General features: G+C 41.3%; 1 protein-coding gene and 1 long non-coding RNA gene across 2 annotated transcripts; both read left to right on the top strand.

Annotated features, from left to right (window-relative positions):
• Positions 1 to 12,362: 12,362 nt before the first annotated feature.
• LOC136534203 (uncharacterized) lies at positions 12,363 to 13,698 on the top strand. Its single transcript, XR_010778694.1, has 3 exons — positions 12,363 to 12,529; positions 13,398 to 13,526; positions 13,611 to 13,698. It is a non-coding gene; the product is annotated as an uncharacterized lncRNA (long non-coding RNA).
• A 1,712-nt stretch (positions 13,699 to 15,410) lies between these two features.
• Positions 15,411 to 17,421, top strand: LOC136534202 (protein FAR1-RELATED SEQUENCE 5-like). Its single transcript, XM_066526668.1, has 2 exons — positions 15,411 to 16,637; positions 17,344 to 17,421. The coding sequence occupies exons 1-2, from the start codon at positions 15,411 to 15,413 to the stop codon at positions 17,419 to 17,421; spliced, it is 1,305 nt and encodes a 434-aa protein (XP_066382765.1).
• Positions 17,422 to 17,931: the final 510 nt, after the last annotated feature.

Here is a 17,931-nt window from a genome sequence, read left to right on the forward strand (position 1 = left end):
ATTTTTTTTTTATTTTATATCATTTTAAAACTTATTTTTATCTATCTAAAGTCAATAATTAATATATATAATCTTTAATTTTATTATATTATATATATTTAATTATTAAAATATTGATCAAAATATTTTATTTTTGGTAGTTGTCTTTATCCACTGTGTTATATAGCTATATGTTAAATCCCTTCATTCATAATGATTTTATTATACTATGAAACTATCAATAAAAAAATAGATACATGTGGTCTTCAAAATCAAGTGGATATCCCAATTCAAATCTGAATTTGAGATACATGTGATCTTCAAAATAGATACATGTGATCTTCAAAGGTTCTGTTCGGCTGGCTGTAAAAACGGCTGATGCTGACTTGTTATGAAAGAAAAACACTACTATTTTACTAAAATGGTATGGCTGATAAGTTCAAACGAATCGGGCCAAAATCAATGCATGAATGCATCATGCCACCATGGCACCATGAGTCGTGCTCTCAAACTACTGCTGGGTCTGATGATCCATGCCGAGCCGGGCGCCTGACTGCAGCTGCGGACTGCGACTTGGAGACCGGACATGAATCCAGAATCATAGCACAGCACCTTGCTGAAACGTGGAGCGTAATGTACGTGCTCCTACTTGGAGGCCAATGGGCGTGACCGCGTGACGCTGGCCTGTTGTCGGTTTTTGGGCTGGTTTGGGCTGGCTGGTGCTGGTTTATTGTGAGAGGAAAACACTGTTGGCTGGCTGGTTTGGGCTGGCTGAAACCAACAAGCGAACAGGCTGACGGTCCGGTGATTCGATAGGCTAGGCCGGTATTGAGCAACAATGGCCTACCGCCTACGCGCGGCGCCGCGGCCGGCAGGTGGAGCCAGAGAGCATCGGGACGTCCCGTCCGTGGCCGCGGGCGCTCCTTGCCGACGCGGTCCCCACCGCCGCTCGCTCTCCCAGGTGATATAGGACAGCAATGGATCGTGCGGTCGGTCCGCCATGACTCACGATTCGTGCCTACAACACCTAGGCCCAGTTTAGATCCAAAATTTTTTGTAAAATGTAATTGTAGCGCTTTTCGTTGTTATTTGGTAATTAGTGTCTAATCATAGTCTAATTAGGCTTAAAAGATTCGTCTTGTGGATTTCGTCTAAACTGTGTAATTAGTTTTATTTTTTATTTATATTTAATGCTTCATGCATGTATCCAAAGATTCGATATGACGGAGAATCTTGAAAAATTTGGCAAAATGAAGTGGAACTAAACAGGGCCCTAGTACTCCCACGATCGCGTCAAGTTTATAGTAAAATAATATCAGCATTTATAGTTCTAAATAAATTTATTATAAAAATATATTTTATAACTAATCTAATGATATTTATTTAGTTTTATGAGTGTTACTACTTTTTTATATAATTTTAGTCAAAGTTTTAATTGTTTGACTTCTCAGGACGCGAGAATTACATTCTTTTGTGGATGGATAGAGTACCTACCTACTTTCTCTGTAAAAAAAGAGCTAAGGGAGTAAGGTTTATTAGCATGTGTTTGGTTTTGAGGGTTGGAGCGGCTTGAAGTGGGTTAAATCTAGATCCAGAGGTATTTGATTTCAGGATCTCTGGGTGGGTCCATCCCGCATTGAGAATATTTCCCTTAGATGTGGGTTCATTTGGGGGTGATTGGTTGCCCGAACCAGGTCATTCCTTTGCACGCTTTGCCTGCTTTGCCTTATTCCTCTCCTGTGTTGGTTCTCCGCCTCACACCTTTTGCCTGCTTCGTTTCATTCCTCTGCTCTTCGTCATCCCGTATGGCTCTGTCTTCTTGATTACCACTTCCCTCGCGATGCACCCATGGTGCAAGGGCCCACGTGTCATACACTCAAAACTTTGATCCATGCATGCAACCAAACAAGATCGTATCTCGTACTGGACCAACAATAAAGACAGCCAAACACGACTGGGTGCACGGTTTGACCATCGCGTTGTTCATTTGGGCTTGTTTGGCTGATAAACCATGGCTGAAAGTACTGTTGGCTGATTTAGTGTGAGAGAAAAATATTGTTCGTTGGCTAAAAAAGTATGGCTTGTAAGCCAAACAAGTCCAAGCAAACAGGGCGCCTATATCTCACCATCCTGGACCGGCTCTCCATCCCGACTCTCCATCAACAAAGTAACTAATCACGTCCTTGGTTTTTCCAAATTGGGTGGACCGCTCGACCCACTTCGACGCTGTAACAGAACCGACCAATTATACGAAATTAAGTAAGAAAATCATCCGCCAGAGCAGACGATTTAGCTAACTTAAGCCCGTATAACCCGGTAGTCCGTGAAATCACGAAGGATTTCAAACCAACTTCCATTCCAGCCAAGATCGTAATAAGTTTAGCGGTCACCATCACATATTACATAAAAGTTCACAATCTCAGATACATCAGAGTTCCAACATAGTTATTACAAAACCAGTTCGAATAAAAGTAGCGGAAGTCATTTGTTCAAACCACACACACACTCACGCGGAGTTTAAATATAGTGCCAGTGAATGATCATCTCCAACAAAAGCATCAGACGAGACGTAAGGAATGACCATGCCCATGGTCCTAAGCATCACCCATCGCAGGATAAAGGCAGTTGATACAGTAGCCATAATACATCTGCCCATCTGCAACAAGTGGGAATAAAACCCTGAGTACGAGAAGGTACTCAGCTAGACTTACCCGACATAACCGAAAATAAGTGACACCAAAGATTATGAAGGGCTTTATAGTAGGGTAGCTGACTCATTTGCAAAAAGAAGCATTTTTAGCATTTCAAGAACCTTTCTAAAAGCATGATTGCCAAGTTAATTATTATTAACCTGTCGACTAGGTTTGCACCTATACTAGAGTAAACATGTGATTAAGCAGATAAACCAATGATCATTAAACAACTTCCATACTGTCATATTCATTATAACTGTCCAAGTGTTCCATAAACAATTACTACGATGAAGTCACTCAAGTCAAGTGCTCACTATCCAGGAGCGATGGCGATTCGAATCGATTCCTAACCAGCTGGTGATTTATTCCTTACACAAACCTCACTCACCCGCTAAAGTGAGATATTGATCACCGAGCCAACTTTCCAGGTATCTCGAGTTTGCCAGGAACCACATGTACCCGGGGGCCGACCGACTGCACTTTGGTCTTATCATCTCGCCCCCGTGTCCTACCACACCTGTTCCGGCATAGTGCGTTGCGGGCAATCTACTCGGCCCAAAAAATCTCTCAGCTTCGCGGTCGGAAGGTACTTTATCCGGCCAGCTAAATATAAGGCATGCGTTCAACATGACTCAAGGCCCAACAACGGTCGGTCCTTAATCGACACAGACGGAAAGCACTATAGACCAAAACTCTGCAAGTCTCCGTCCGGTCTCAACTTCATTTAACACTTAGTTATACCATGACTTCATAGTCATCCAAGCAGATCCAGGTAACCACCTATAGCTCACAGGTAACAGGAAATCACCCGACTTCTACCAGTCTAAGCCAGCTAAGCATTGACTCGACTGCGGATACCCGGGTAACAAGGATATAGTATAACAAAGGTAGACAAGGTATAATGCAGCAACGGTTGCAAACAACTCCTGAATGTAATGCATCAATTAAAGTAAAGCATTTAATTAAATAATCGCAAACCGAGAGAAAAATGCTTCGAGGCTTGCCTCTCTCGAAGGAGCTCGGACGGTGATCGGGGCACTCCGGAAGTTCCTCAATGTCCTCCTCGTCGGCTTCTAGCACTGTAACACCCTAGGTGTTTAGGCTTCCACTAATTGTATGTCATTTCATAAACATGTGCATTATCTATATCACCATGTCATTATCACTGAAACTTACATATGCAACATTTGAAATTGTATGTGTTTCGTACTTGAGTGCTTATGAATGATAGTAGTGCAACTTGTGAATGCTACATGAAAGTCTTATACCATGAAACATGGCAACATGGTAGTAATGTGACAAGTGTAGGATAACAACAAGGTCATACAACATGTGAAACATTGTATTGAAACATATGTATGAATTGCTTGTTTTTATTTCTGTATCACATGTGATCCTTAGAAGTGGTATAACAATTTTGTAAATTGGTTGATCATGGTCTATTACACCTTAACTACACTTAGGTTACTTGTTGGGACATTGTTCATGTAGATCAAAATGACCAAAAAGCCCTCAAGTGCAAGTTTGACTAGAATTGACCATAGGAGTCTCATTGTTTGACTGTTTAAAAAGTGCAACTTAGAGACTTTGCATGGCTGTGCACTCTTTACAAAAGTTGTAGCAAATTTATCAAGGAACAAAAGTTGTTTTATAGCCAAGTCATGAAAATGTGTGGAACATGGTCAAACATGGCCCACAAGTCAGAAATACATGCTGTTTTCAACACTTAGAAAAATATCTTAAGTCATGTTGCATTTCAGTGAGATCAGGCCAACTTGGGCTTCATATAACTGCTGATCCTTGGCGAATTAGGAAATGGTCTTTGAAAGGAAAATGTAGCTGGATGGTACCTCTACATTTTTCATGTACACCATTTCTGCAAAGCATCACTAGATTAGCCATAGTATGGCGTTGAATTCACGCTGTCAGGCGATCCAAGTCGACTGAATGCGCGCTACAGTGACCGACCGTTTTCAGAAAACGCCGGACGCGTGTGCGCCGCGCGTCGCCGGCTTGCTGTCGCGTTAGCCACGTGCCGTGCGCCTCCTGGCGTCGCAGCCGTGCCTTGAAGCCACTCGCGCCTGCCCGAACGCACTCGCCTCCCCATTTCGCTTTTTCTTCTCCTCCCACAGCACGCAGCGACGCGCGAGCTCTGCCGTCCGCCATTGCCGACCAAGCATCGCCGCTGCCGTACGAGCAAACCACCGCGAAAACGCATTGCCCCGTCCGCCTGCAGCCTCGCCGTGACCTCCTCCACCTCCTCCACCTTTCAGCCGGGTCGATTGAGCCTCGGTAAGAGCGCATTGCCGTTTTCCCCCACCGCGGCCATGGCGGGAGCTCGCCGGAGTTGGCGCTCCACGCGGCCAGCTATCCGCGCGACCTTTCCACCTCTCCTCTGCCTGCAGATAGGTCCACTAGGTTGAGGCGAGCACGTAGAAACTGTTGCCTTCGCCGGAGAAGCCACCGACGTTGAGTTCCACCGTCGCCGAGGCCGCCTCCCCTGTTTCCCTCGCTGACGCGCGGGCCCTTCTTGTCAGCCGTCGCGGCTGAGGCGGGAGCCCAGCGTGGGCCGCGTCGCGTTGGGCCGCGCCAGCGCGTGAGTCGCGGGCCGCCGTTTCTTGGGCTGGCCCGTGTAGGGTTGAGTGTTGTTTTCCTATTTTTATTTTGTTTATTTATTTCACAGATTTATGTACATCTTGAAAAATATGTAGCTCCTAGTATATAGATCCAAATGCTATGGTTCTAATTTTGTTAAGTTCCTGGTCATGTCTAGTATTTAATAAAAATATAATAGGAGCACATGTTTTAGAAAACTTGGATGAATTAAATAGGAGTTTGAAATGTGTTTTTAGAAGCATGCAAACTTATTTGAATTTTATCTTGAGTTTCTGTGGTCCAAAAATTATGAAATTTTGTGGGTCCTCTATTTTGGTTTATTAGAAGCTCTGGTAAAAATTTTAGAGCTAGTGCATGTGTAGTTTTTAAGTTATAGAATTTCCTTTTATTAATAGGTGGATCTTGTGTGAATTTTCATAATTTTTCTATAGATCCAGTGAAGGAGAAATTTTATGGGTACTATTATTATGCTATAATGATGCTAGGAAAAATGTGAAATCTGTTGCTTGACACTTTTCATTAGGATTTCTTAATTATGCCATTTTAAGCTAGTATGCCTTATCATTTTTGTGTAGACTGTTATACTTACTCAATGGCTTTGAAATTTTTATGGTAGTCTATGTGAAGCATGAGATAGGTACTGTAATTTTTGTAGATTTTTATGAATAGTTTTAATATATATTGCTTAAATCACCTAATTAACTAAATAAATTGGAAAAGGATATTAAATAATTTATTTAGAAGTTAGCACTATACTTTCTGATGTTTCTTAGGTATGAAAAACAAGTTGGTAAACTTTGTTTGGTCAAATTTGGTTTTTGCATCATCATTAAATAATTAAGTTAGTAACCCTGTCAATTCTGGACAGATTCTAGATTTTCTGGAATTGGAGTTGGTCAACTTCAGAATCATGCTTTGACGTTTACAAATAAATTGTAGAGAATTTCATAAGCTTTCCAGAATGTTCTCTTGCAAGTCATTTGGAGTTATAGAACTCTGGTTATGATAGAATTAAGTTGCTACTTGTTGCATATGCAGCTTTAACTGTTATTTTAAGTATGTCTTTACTATTCTAAGTTCATGGTACTGTTCCTAGGTGTTAGGCCCTTAACTGAAGATGAGCATCTTTATCTTAGGTTATGCAAGTTAGGTAAGTTAATCTTGTTCTTTCAGTTAAGTTAGAAATATGCTTAAAGTGATTTGAATAGGGCTAGTCTTACTCGGTAAACGAGTGTCCAGTGATGTTTTCATAAACACCCATTGTGATTCATTCATCATGAGCATCATATCATTCCTTATGCATCCATGATATTTATCTCGTGCATCGGCATGCAATAGGTGTACCGGAAGGAGTAACCCTGCTGGAATTCGAGGAACTGAACGAGCAGCAGCAGCCGACACCAGAGATTCAGAAGGAGCAGCCTTCAGGAGAAGTGCCAGACGAGGTCGCCGTTGAGTGCCCTGACCACCGCCCTTGCAACTTTGTGAAAGGCAAGCCCCGGAGCATATTAAGCCTCCTATTTTCCGAACTGCAGTTACAGTATTATTATTACATATATTGTTGCATTAAGTTTAGGTGTTGGATGCAAACACTTGCTGCATTGGTTACCTATTCCTTGTCCAGATATTGTTACCCTGAATCCTATGTAGCTCAGGCTCGAGTAGTGCTTAGCCCTGCTTAAACGTGGTAGAAGTCGGGTGATTTCCTGTCACCTGCGAGATATAGGATGATACATGTGGCACGGTTGGCTATATTTGCTATCGTGGAAAAGAACCAGTCTTAATTTGAAATGAAGACCGGACAGAGGCTTGCCGGTTTGCAGTGACTCCGTCTGTGTCGATTAAGGACTGGATCTTGGAGCCTTTCCTGTTCATGTTGAACGCATGCCTCTCTCTTAGTTGGCCGTGTCCGATGACCGACCGCGAAGCCGAGTAGCTCACCTCAGGCCGGGAGTCGATAAGTATAAAGTGCGCCTCGGAAGGGAGCCGTAGGCGTGAGTCCAAGGGTAGGTGATTTAAAAGTCCTGATCGTCCTGGCAGAAGGGTAATCCCTGAGAGTGCTGGCGCTGATCGAACCCGCGAATTTGGTTCCTGAGATGTTCCAAAGGTGACCCACGGCTACCCTTGCAAAGTATGCCAGGGTGAGAGTTAGGAATACCCCCTCAGCTGAGTTGTAATTCGATTCGAGTCGCCGTCTCTCCCGGTTAGTGAGAACTTGATGGGCTTATCTCCAATGTAGATACACTAAATGACTTAATGGTTCGGAAATGATGATATGATGATGACAGCCTTATTATACCTGCTATGGTTAATATTGTTTGCTCCTAATAAGTGAGTGCTCTAGTATAGGTGCTAATTTAGTGGACAGGTAAATAATGATAAGCTTGATGCTAAGTTTAAATTGGTTACTATAATCATAAGCTCTTTTATGCAACTGTGTCAAGCTAGCCCACCTGAAAAGCCTTGCATGATCCTTGGTGTCTTTTATTTCTGTTTTCGTCGGGTAAGTCTAGCTGAGTACCTTCTCGTACTCAGGGTTTATTTCCCACCTGTTGCAGATGACCAGTTCTTCTTTGGTTGCTGCAAGTACTGCCTTCTCCCTGCTGGGGATGAAGACTAGACCGTTGGGCACGGTCTCTACTAGTTCTCGTACCTGATAATGCTTTTGTGGGACATGACTCTGATCTTGGCAATGTATTTGAAAACTATGATGTTTTGTACTAAACTATGTTGCTTCCGCACGCTCAAACTTGGTTTGTAATATTCTATTTAACTCTGATGGATGTAATCCGAATGCTACTTATGAAATGTTGTAACAGATGATGTGTTGTGTTGAATCATTACGATCTTGGTTTGTATGTCGAGAGTTGGTTGAAATCCTTCGTGATTTCCGGACTACTGGGATTATGGGAGCTTAAGTATAGGAATTTGATCGCTTCGGTGATTGTTTTTGTACTTACGTTCTTATGATTTGGTCGGTTCTGTTACAGGCACTTCCTGCGGCTGCACCTCGAACTGCTCCTCAGGCTCCTCGGGTATGATGACTGGGTTCTCGGTTTACGATCCTGTATGATGCAATGTGCGTAAGTGCTTATGCAATCAGTGCATCGGATGAGATGAATACAATGGATATTTTTGAATGCAAGGTAGTCAATATCATCCAAGAAAATATACTACAAGCACATGTCATCTACTGCATTCTCTTCTACTACTAATATGTTTAAGTCAACACATCTTATCAAATGCTTCAAAGATACACCAAAGCTATCATTATTAACTAACTTGCATTAAAGAGGATTATTTTATTTCATTTTAAACTAGGGCTACAACAGCAACCTATATTTCTAGTGCTTATAAAAATCTAAGAAAATTACAGTAGTATAGTACTACTCTAAGTAGACTACCATAAAATTTTCATGGCATTTGGATAAGTAAAATAGTCTACACAAAAATGACAAGGCATAAGTGCTCAAAAAGGCATAAATAGGAAACCTTAGTTAAAAGTGTCAAGCAATAGATTTCTCATTTTTCCTAGTATCACTCTAGCATAAGAATGGCACTCACCAAATTTTATCTTTACTGGATCTATAGAAAAATTATGAAAATTCACACAAGTATTAATCAATGATAAAAGGAAAATCTATAACTCAAAAACTACACATGCACTAGCTCTGAAATTTTAATCAGAGCTTCTACTAAGCAAGACTAGCATACCCACAAAATTTCATAATTTTTGGACCACAGAAACTCAAGATAAAATTTCAACAAGTTTGCATGCATCTAAAAACACATTTCAAAGTCCTATTTAATTCATCCAAAATTTCTAAAACCTGTGCTCATATAATATTTTTATTAAATACTAGACATTACCAGGAACTCAACAAAATTGGAACCATAACATTTGGATCTACCAAACTTGATTTACAAAATTTTGAATCGTGCACACAAATCTGTGAAAAACAAAATAAACAAAACAAAGAGGAAAACCTAATCAGCTACTGGGCCAGCCCGAACGGCTTAGGCGGCCCACGACTGTGTGCGCACATAGCCCAAAACGGCGCAGCCCAGTTCCGGCTCCCTCTCAGCAGCGGCGACTGGCAAATGGGACCCGCGCGTCAGCGAGAGAAAACAGGGGACGGAGGGAGACAACAGCGCGGCAGCTGCAAAATTCGCCGACGGCGAGTTCTCCGGTGAACCCGACGGCACCGGCGTGCTCCCCACAACGATGCGCACCCATCCATACCTTCACTTCAACCTCTACCATACCCTAGCAACGACGGCGTCAGCAACGGCGGGCGGCAGCGAGATCGCTGCGGCACTCCGGCGACGGCGAACTCCCATTGCCCCAAACAAGCTTGGTACAAGCTTCACGAGACTACTACGGAGCTACCCAAGCAACTAGAAGAGGACAGAAGAGTCCCTAGCTACCCTGACCACGGCGGCCTCAACTCCGGTGAGGACACACGCATGGCGGCGGTGGCGGGAACGATCATTGCGCCCTTACCAAAGCTCAAACGGTGCAGCCAAGGGGTGGAGGAGGTAGAAGAGAACACGGTGGCACTGCGATGAAGATGTAGTGAGCGATTTTGTGACGGTGAGCAAGAGCGAGCTCATCGGAGTTGCTGCGACTGCTGCTGCGGAGCTGCGAGCGAGCGGAGAAGGCGAATGAAAACAAAAAACGAGCGGGTGAACTAGTCGGGCAGGCGCGCAGGGGATTAAGGCGAGGCCAGCGGTGCTAGAACGGCCGCAGCGCGTGGCCTGCGCGAGCAGAAGACCGGCAACGCGCGGCATCCACGCGGCGGTGTTCTTCTGAACCGGTCAGGTACTGTAGCTGCGATTCAGAGAACAAAAGGGCTGACTGACAGCGCCAAATGATGATGCTCTATCTCCTAATCCGTTGATCGTTAGCGAAAGAAATCAAAACAAAAGTTGTACACCTACATACCAGCTACAAAACTCATTTAGAGATCACTGTCTAATTCGCAAAGGACAAAGAGTAAAATCATGCCAAAGTCGGGTTCAAGAAACTGAAAAGTGGAGTTTGTACTTAGAAAATTTCTAAGTGTTGAACCCAACCCAATTTCTGACTTGTGGGACCATTTAGAGCATGTTGTGCACATTTTCATGACTTGGTCACAAAATAACTTTTGTTCCTTATATAATTTTCTACAACTTTGTTTTAGGTTGCTCAGACATGCAAATATTCTAAGTGGTACTTTTTGAACAGTCAAACCAAAGAGTCCTAGGGTCAAAACAAGTCAACCCATGACTTGGAAACTTAATTAGGCAAAATGATCAACATGAACATTGTTCCTAATGACTTTCTAAGCAAAGCTAAGATGTTTAACAATATATTTAGCCATACCACACATTGGTCATACAATAATCAAGCACTGAATGTACTGAAACGATGAAAAATAATTGAAATGATACTTTTCTTTCATAGTCATGTTTCACATGTTTCAAGTGTTATATGCTCATGAATGGATGAATGATGCTCATGTTCATGGAATGTAAGTGCAATTAGGCAAGCCTAACACCAGGGGTGTTACAGATGCCATCGCGGCGCCGTTTCTTCCCTTCTCCCTCCCAATGTGCGGGGGCCTACCTAGGGCACGACAAGCGGATCTGGGGCGGGATGACGCTGGCTGCCGGGGCGACGCGGCGCGGCGTGGGATGTAGAGTCCAAAGGATGCAGGATGCGAGGCGGGCCGCACTAGTCGCTGGGGCGGGGGCTAGCCACTGAGGCGAAGCGATGGGGCAGCGCGGTGCTCTGCGCTTCTAGGTAACTACGGGAGGTGGAAGATGGGTTGGAGCTGGCTGACAGCTAGATCCCACATAAATAGGTGGTGACGGTGTTAAGATGCCATCTATCCTAACCCACCCCATCCTTCGAACCAAACAAAAATTGAAGCTCATTGTTAATACTTGAAGCTCCTTCATCCTCTCTTCTTCAAGCCACATGATATCCACACATGATATCCAATCTTTGGCTTGTTCTTCAAGAATGATATGAATCACTTCATAACTTCATATGACCTTCATAGTCCATCATCCCAAGCCTTACTCGTTCTCCATCGTCGCCTTGGTATATCGATGACAAGCTTTCTACTCGCACTTCACCGTCACAGCGGTTCACCAACCTGCACCTATAGCTTGACCTTCACTTTTGCATGATCCATTGTAGTTGAACCTTGCTTGACCTTCACCATCTTGCCACACAAAGACTATTTGTGCTCTGGTGAGATGAACTTTTCGGCGACGGTGTGACCTAGCAAGGACGGATGACGATTTCGGCTGGCTGGTCAATCGGCTTGTTCTATTTTTTCCAGCTGGAACAATGTTTTTCTCTCACAACATTTTTAGTATGAACAGTATTTTTCAGCATGAATAGTAAATAATACAGTTGAGCCGAACACTCTCCATGGTGCTATCGGCCTCAGCGATGGCCGTACGAGCGAGCGAGACTGGGGCTTGGGGTAGTAATATTAGAAGCGACAAATTTCTTACTTCCGTCTCCACCCCTCATTCTCACTCTTCTCACTTTCAATTTGAAACTATAAAACCTTGGTTGACGCCACGTCCCCATTCCTCACTCCCACTCTTCTTTCTCACTTCGATTTTGAAACTACAGACATTTGTTGACGCCGCATCACTCACGTGATGGCTTGACAGTCTGAGTTTGTTTCCACCTTTATTAAACTCAAAACATGTACACAATAAACACCTATTTAAATTGAATCAACTAATCTTTTATTATACTAGTATTTATTATGTGCCTTAGAATTTATTTATTTAAGGGAGTTGCTATATTTCAGTCGCCTAAAATATATGAACCATCTCAGGCGACATCCAGGGCCCTTGGATCTGCATCCAAGGGTCAGATCTGTTCTCTGTTGTTTTTTATGTAGCAGACAACAAAATGGGTCCGCAAATGAACCCGCAAACCCAACCAAAGCAGCTACCGGGCCCACCAAACCTTAACGGGTGCAAGATCCGATACCCGCTATATCAAATAACTACTCATTCGAGCCACAAAGCAGCTATTCGGCCTAATAAAACAGTACACAGAAATTACAGCTCTGCCTCTACACCCTCCAGCAAGAAAGAAACACCCCCGATCAATCTAGATCTAGAAGGGGAATTAGAGTGGAGAGAAGAGCGAAAATTAGAGAATAAATGCACAGGTAAAACACAAGAAGATGAACAAGGGCAAAGGATATGATCTGCCTAGGAAAAATGTACTAACCAGCAAGATTATTCTATTTCTTGCCTTCATCTCCTTTTTCTCATTGCATCAGTTCACTGAAACACCTAAACCGTAACCATCTTGCTTCTGTCTTCTTTGTTGCTGTTGCTATAGCTCTATAGTTATCCAAAGTAAAGTACACTTGTCAAACCGATTTAGATTTCCAGTTATCTATCTCCAACAATTACAAAACAAGTATATGAAAATTGCAAGTTTCAAATAGTGCAACTGTAACGTATTGTTACTTATATAAATACATGTATATATACAAACTAATTACTAGTATTATAAGCCATCAAGGAGTGAGGAACAGAGTAGTATGTCAAAGTCACATTTGCATTTTCACAGAGCCTAAAAAATTTAGTAAGACATTCACCTGCATTTAAGAGTAGGATGGTACATCATGAGTTATGTAAACTGCATTTAAGTGGTAGCACAAATCATAACAATGACCATAGAGGAAATCTAGTGGGATCCATGCCTACATGGTGGTTGATGACTACAAGAACAATATGTTATGAACCTAGGCAACTTGTATAGGATTTAGGGCAACTTGTATAGAATTCAGAGGCAACTTGTAAAGGATTTAGGGGCAACTTGTATAGAATTCAGAGGTAACTTGTATAGGATTTTGGGGAAACTTGTAAAGAACTCAGAGGCAACTTGATCACAATTTGATCAGCTTGTGGAATTCCTTGCACATGACAGAATTGCCATAGAGGCAGACACCCTTCTTTTTTGCTTGTTTGTTTTGGTTGTAAGTTTAGATGACCACCACAAATGTCACTGCCCACTGGCTGACTGCAATGCAAAAGATCTTCTTACACCTAAAAATAACAGTTTGTTGCATGTTTATGCAGGTTCACAACGAAGGACTGCATCAAATAGGAGATGAAGACTTCTTAAGGGAAATGGGTATTGGATGTGATGACACTGGACTGGAACTTACACAATTATCAGAGATAACAGCTAACATACATTGTGAATAGGTTTGAAAAATTGATTTATCTTATTATATGCAGAGTGCTTTGGCAGTGTTGCTTTCACTAATTAGTTTATCTTAATATATGCAGAGTGCTTTAGCAAGAGATTTAGAAGCCAATATTCAAAGTTACTACAATTTTGATTCAAACATTGTAAACCCCAATTATACTAATGAGGTAAATAAAAATTGCAGTTATTACATATTAATAAAACTACAATTGCAATGCTACAAACTTGTAATTTAGACTATTCCTAATTGCAACTACTGATATTTGAGTTTCTTTTAGTTTGTTTGTAATGAACAAGATAGTTCATCAGCACTACTAGACTACAACTGTTATGGACAGGATAGTCTTCTTCATATGCAGGGTGCGTCCGAAAGAGAAGTGGAATTCAATCCTGAGAGCTACTACATGTTTCATACAAACATTGAAAATGCCAACAATACTCATGAGGTAAAAAGGAATTCAACTTATAACACATATTGTCAGTGTGACATATATAAGTTTGTCAAACCCTATGCAAAAAATATAATAATAATAATGCAGCAGGCACTACAAGTTTGACTTACTTTGTCTTGCTTCAATGTGTTATTCTACTACTTTGTCTTCCTCTCTATCTCCTTGGCATTTGACTGACCTCATGTTGTAACAGCAGAGCTCGATACCACCAGTGAACTACAGTAGCTATGGACAAGAACAAGAAATGTAGAGACAAGAAGTGAGATTCCTAAAACTCGTATTTCACCATTTTTTAAAAAAATGGGTACTAACAAAAGAACTAAGATTTTATTGAAATGGTGAACCCCAAAATTTGCAGGTGATCATGTCACCAGGAGGAACAAGTTATGTACTATCATAGGGCGGATCAAGCTATACAAGCCTTATGAACCAAGTCATAGCTCAGGCTAAATCTTCAAATCAGAATTATGAAGAATTTTTGTCATCTAAAATGACAGGAAGTTTCATGGACATACTCAATGAGCAATTTCCACTAGAGGTATTTACTTGTTCTCTACATATACAGCTAAATTACTTTGTTTGCTACAATACAAGATGAAATATCTAACAGTACACCTTTTCCCTTACCGGTGAAAACAGAACCGGATGTTCATCACTACCAGCAGAATCTATGAGCCGCCACAAGATGATGCAGACGGCCTGCAAAACGAAGAATCAGAAGCAGTACCAGAGTTTACAAATGAAGAAAACATGGTACATGAGGAAAGACAAGATGAACAAGGCAGTGAAGGGGAGCAAGATACAGAGGGCAACATGACAAAACAACATCTAGTAGCAAGTGAAGAACAAGATGAAGAAGAGCTCAGGGCAATTTAGATTGAAAGCCAAAGTATTATGGCAGCTGAGCGTTTGTCTCAGGAACATGCTAGTAGGCATGTTCCTCAGCTAGGCATGAAATTCAAAACAACAGAAGATACGTACAGTTTCTACAATGACTACGCATTTATAGTCGGGTTTTCAATGGTCAAATGGCACACATACAAGTGCCAAGACAAGAAAGATCACAACTATAGCCAGGTTACAAGGGTCACATACAAGTGTAACTTGTCTGGTAAGAGAAAGGAGGAGGATAGCACTAATGTTTCAGGAGTACGAAGCACAAGAAACAACAAAAGGAAGTTTTCTGTTTCAGGAGTCCAAAGCGCAAGAAAGAACAAAAAGAAGATTTCTAGTACACCGCCAACACCTAATCATGTGCCAAACAAAAGGAAAATAAGTATGCTTGTACCAACCGAGTGCCCCGCTGAACTTGTTGTCACACTACAGAATGGAGAATGGACAATAACCAGGTTGAATCTTGAGCATAATCATGCGTTTGCAAGCAAGGATCAGAAGAATAAACTGTTTTCACAAATTAGGATGACTGAAATGGAGAAGGAACTTATTGCAACATTCAACAAAGTGAACCTACTAGATAGGAAGATTATGGCAGTCCTATCTTATATAAGAGGGGATGTCACTCCATACAACAAGAAACATATCAGCAACGAGAAGACAAAGATAAATAAGGCAACATCGGATAATGACATGCAGCAAGTGTATGACTGGTTCTCTAAGAAACAGGCTGAGGACCCAATGTTCTTCTACAAGTTTTCCATAGATGAAAACAACAAAGTGAAAAACATTTTCAAGTCTAATGGTACAAGCAGAAGGTACTATGAGGAATTTGGAGATTGCATCAGTTTTGATACAACCTACAACACAAACAAGTACTCCCTCAAGTTTGCACCAATTGTTCGTATTACAGGTCATGGGGACAATTGCCTGTTTGGCTGCGCTTTCATAATGGATGAAACTACAGAAACTTTTGAGTGGTTGTTTCAGACAATGCTGACTTGTATGGGAGGAAAGCACCCTAAAACTATAATCACTGACCAGGACCTAGGAATGAAGGCTGCTATCAGAAACATTCTACTGGACACTATTCATCGGAACTGCTTCTTCCACATTATGAAGAAAGTTCAGGAGAAAGGTGGCAGGATATTTTCATTGGAAAGGAATAAGAAGCTACATGACGATCTCTTTGACATTCTTAGGAACTCATTGACCGAAACAGAGTTTGAGTACTTGTGCAAGAAGTTGCCACAAACATACGATGTCGGTGGCTTCAGATACCTTGATGACATGTGGTCTAATAGGGAAAATTTTGTTCCATGTTACTTCAAGAAGCATTTCTTCCCTTTCATCAACTCTACAGCGAGAAGTGAAGGCACAAATGCATTATTCAAACTGGATGTCACACCAAGGTATAGTATTATGAGATTTATGAATGAGTTCCAAAGAATTTCAGATACAACAGAAAAGAATCAAGCAGAACAGGACTTTGAAACCAGATCAATGCCTTGGTTGAGTACGGCATATGAGTTCGAAAGGCAGGCTGCAAGGTTGTACAACATAAAGATATTCTTCAAGTTTCAAAAGGAGCTCATATTGGCAACAAAGTATGAGGCTCAAGAACTCCAGAAAGATAAAGTTTATGCAGTGTTAAAATTAGAGTACCATAGGCAGTTTGAGTTCAGAACAAGGAGATACATTGTGATAGTAGACTTGACACAGAAAACTATAGATGTCTATGTTGCAAATTTGAAAAAGATGGTATAATATGCTGCCATATCATCAAGGTGCTCATAAACCTAAATATAGCTTAGCTAGATGATAGTTATTTCATTGAAAGATGGAGGGCTAAAGAGAGGAAACAGTTGACAAGGCATAATACTGTACCAGAAATAGAGATTGAGAAGAGCAGGCCATTGAGGCACAACATATTGTCAAACAAGTTGAGCAATATTGCTTTAGATGGATCAAGAACAATGGAAACATTCAACTATGTTCTAGAAGAAGCCGAGCGAATGCAAAGAAAACTCAATGAACCAGCAGATGAAGTCAGACTGCAACAATCACAATCTATTCAACAAAGTGGTACTAATGTTTTGCAAGATGCTAATGATGCAGTCAGACTACCTCAAATAGAATCAGCTCAAGAAAGTGATACAATGCTTTTGCAAGACCCTAATAATGCTCAGAAAAGAGGAAGGCCCAAGAAAGTGACCAGGCAAATAGGAATAGTTGAGGACATCAGAAGCAAAGCAAAAAGCAACTTTACCTGTACACACTGTTGTGAAGGAGGGCATAACATCAAGACATGCCAAAAAAAACATCTTCCTCTTGTGCCTAAAAAACAAAGAAAAGGAAATCAGGTAACACAGAGAAACATAGGCAAAAAGTAAATGTTAGCACTACAACAACAGATGTCACTTCTTCATATGTATATTCATCTAATGTTGTTGATATTATCATGCAGGAGATGTTGACAACACCAATAAATAGTAGCAGTGCAAGTGCAGCAAGCAAACCAAAGAAGGGGAAAGTCAAGAATTGAGAAAACCAAAAACAAGAGATGGAATGCTAATAGCTGCAATTACAGTGGCCAAATAATTTATGTAATTTATTAGTAATAGAGCAATTGTAAATTCAGTACTATTATATCTTTAGACCTATAATGAAATGTATCTATCTGAGGCTACTGGAAGAGACTACTAGGCCACAACTTGATAAAACATGGATTGCACGTGCTCATAACTAAAATTGCAGTGCCCTACACTTGCAATTTACATTACGTCAAACTGCAATTACATAACTGAATATTTAAGTTGTTTGGTTTACATATGCAGTGGCCTACAGCTACTGCTACTGCTAAGAGAACTTGGTGCAGACATACATACCTGCCATATGCTTCATCCATGGTTTCAATTGGATTGTCATTTTTCTTTTTTGTTGCAAGCTGCAAAAAAATAACAACTTTTGAGTCATCCTTGTTATGAAAATTACCATCACGCTTCACAACTAAAATTATCAACACATAAATATTTCAATCACTCACACAAAGAGT

The sequence above is a fragment of the Miscanthus floridulus genome, unplaced genomic scaffold (assembly GCF_019320115.1).
Source record: "Miscanthus floridulus cultivar M001 unplaced genomic scaffold, ASM1932011v1 os_1664_1_2, whole genome shotgun sequence".
Classification (NCBI taxonomy): Eukaryota; Viridiplantae; Streptophyta; class Magnoliopsida; order Poales; family Poaceae; genus Miscanthus; species Miscanthus floridulus.

Coding starts and splice junctions, on each gene's coding strand:
- LOC136534202 (XM_066526668.1), top strand. CDS start 15,411: ATGGAGAAGGAACTTATTGCAACATTCAACAAAGTGAACCTACTAGAT. Junction 16,638..17,343: donor TTGCAAATTTGAAAAAGATG/GTATAATATGCT, acceptor ATTATCATGCAG/GAGATGTTGACAACACCAAT.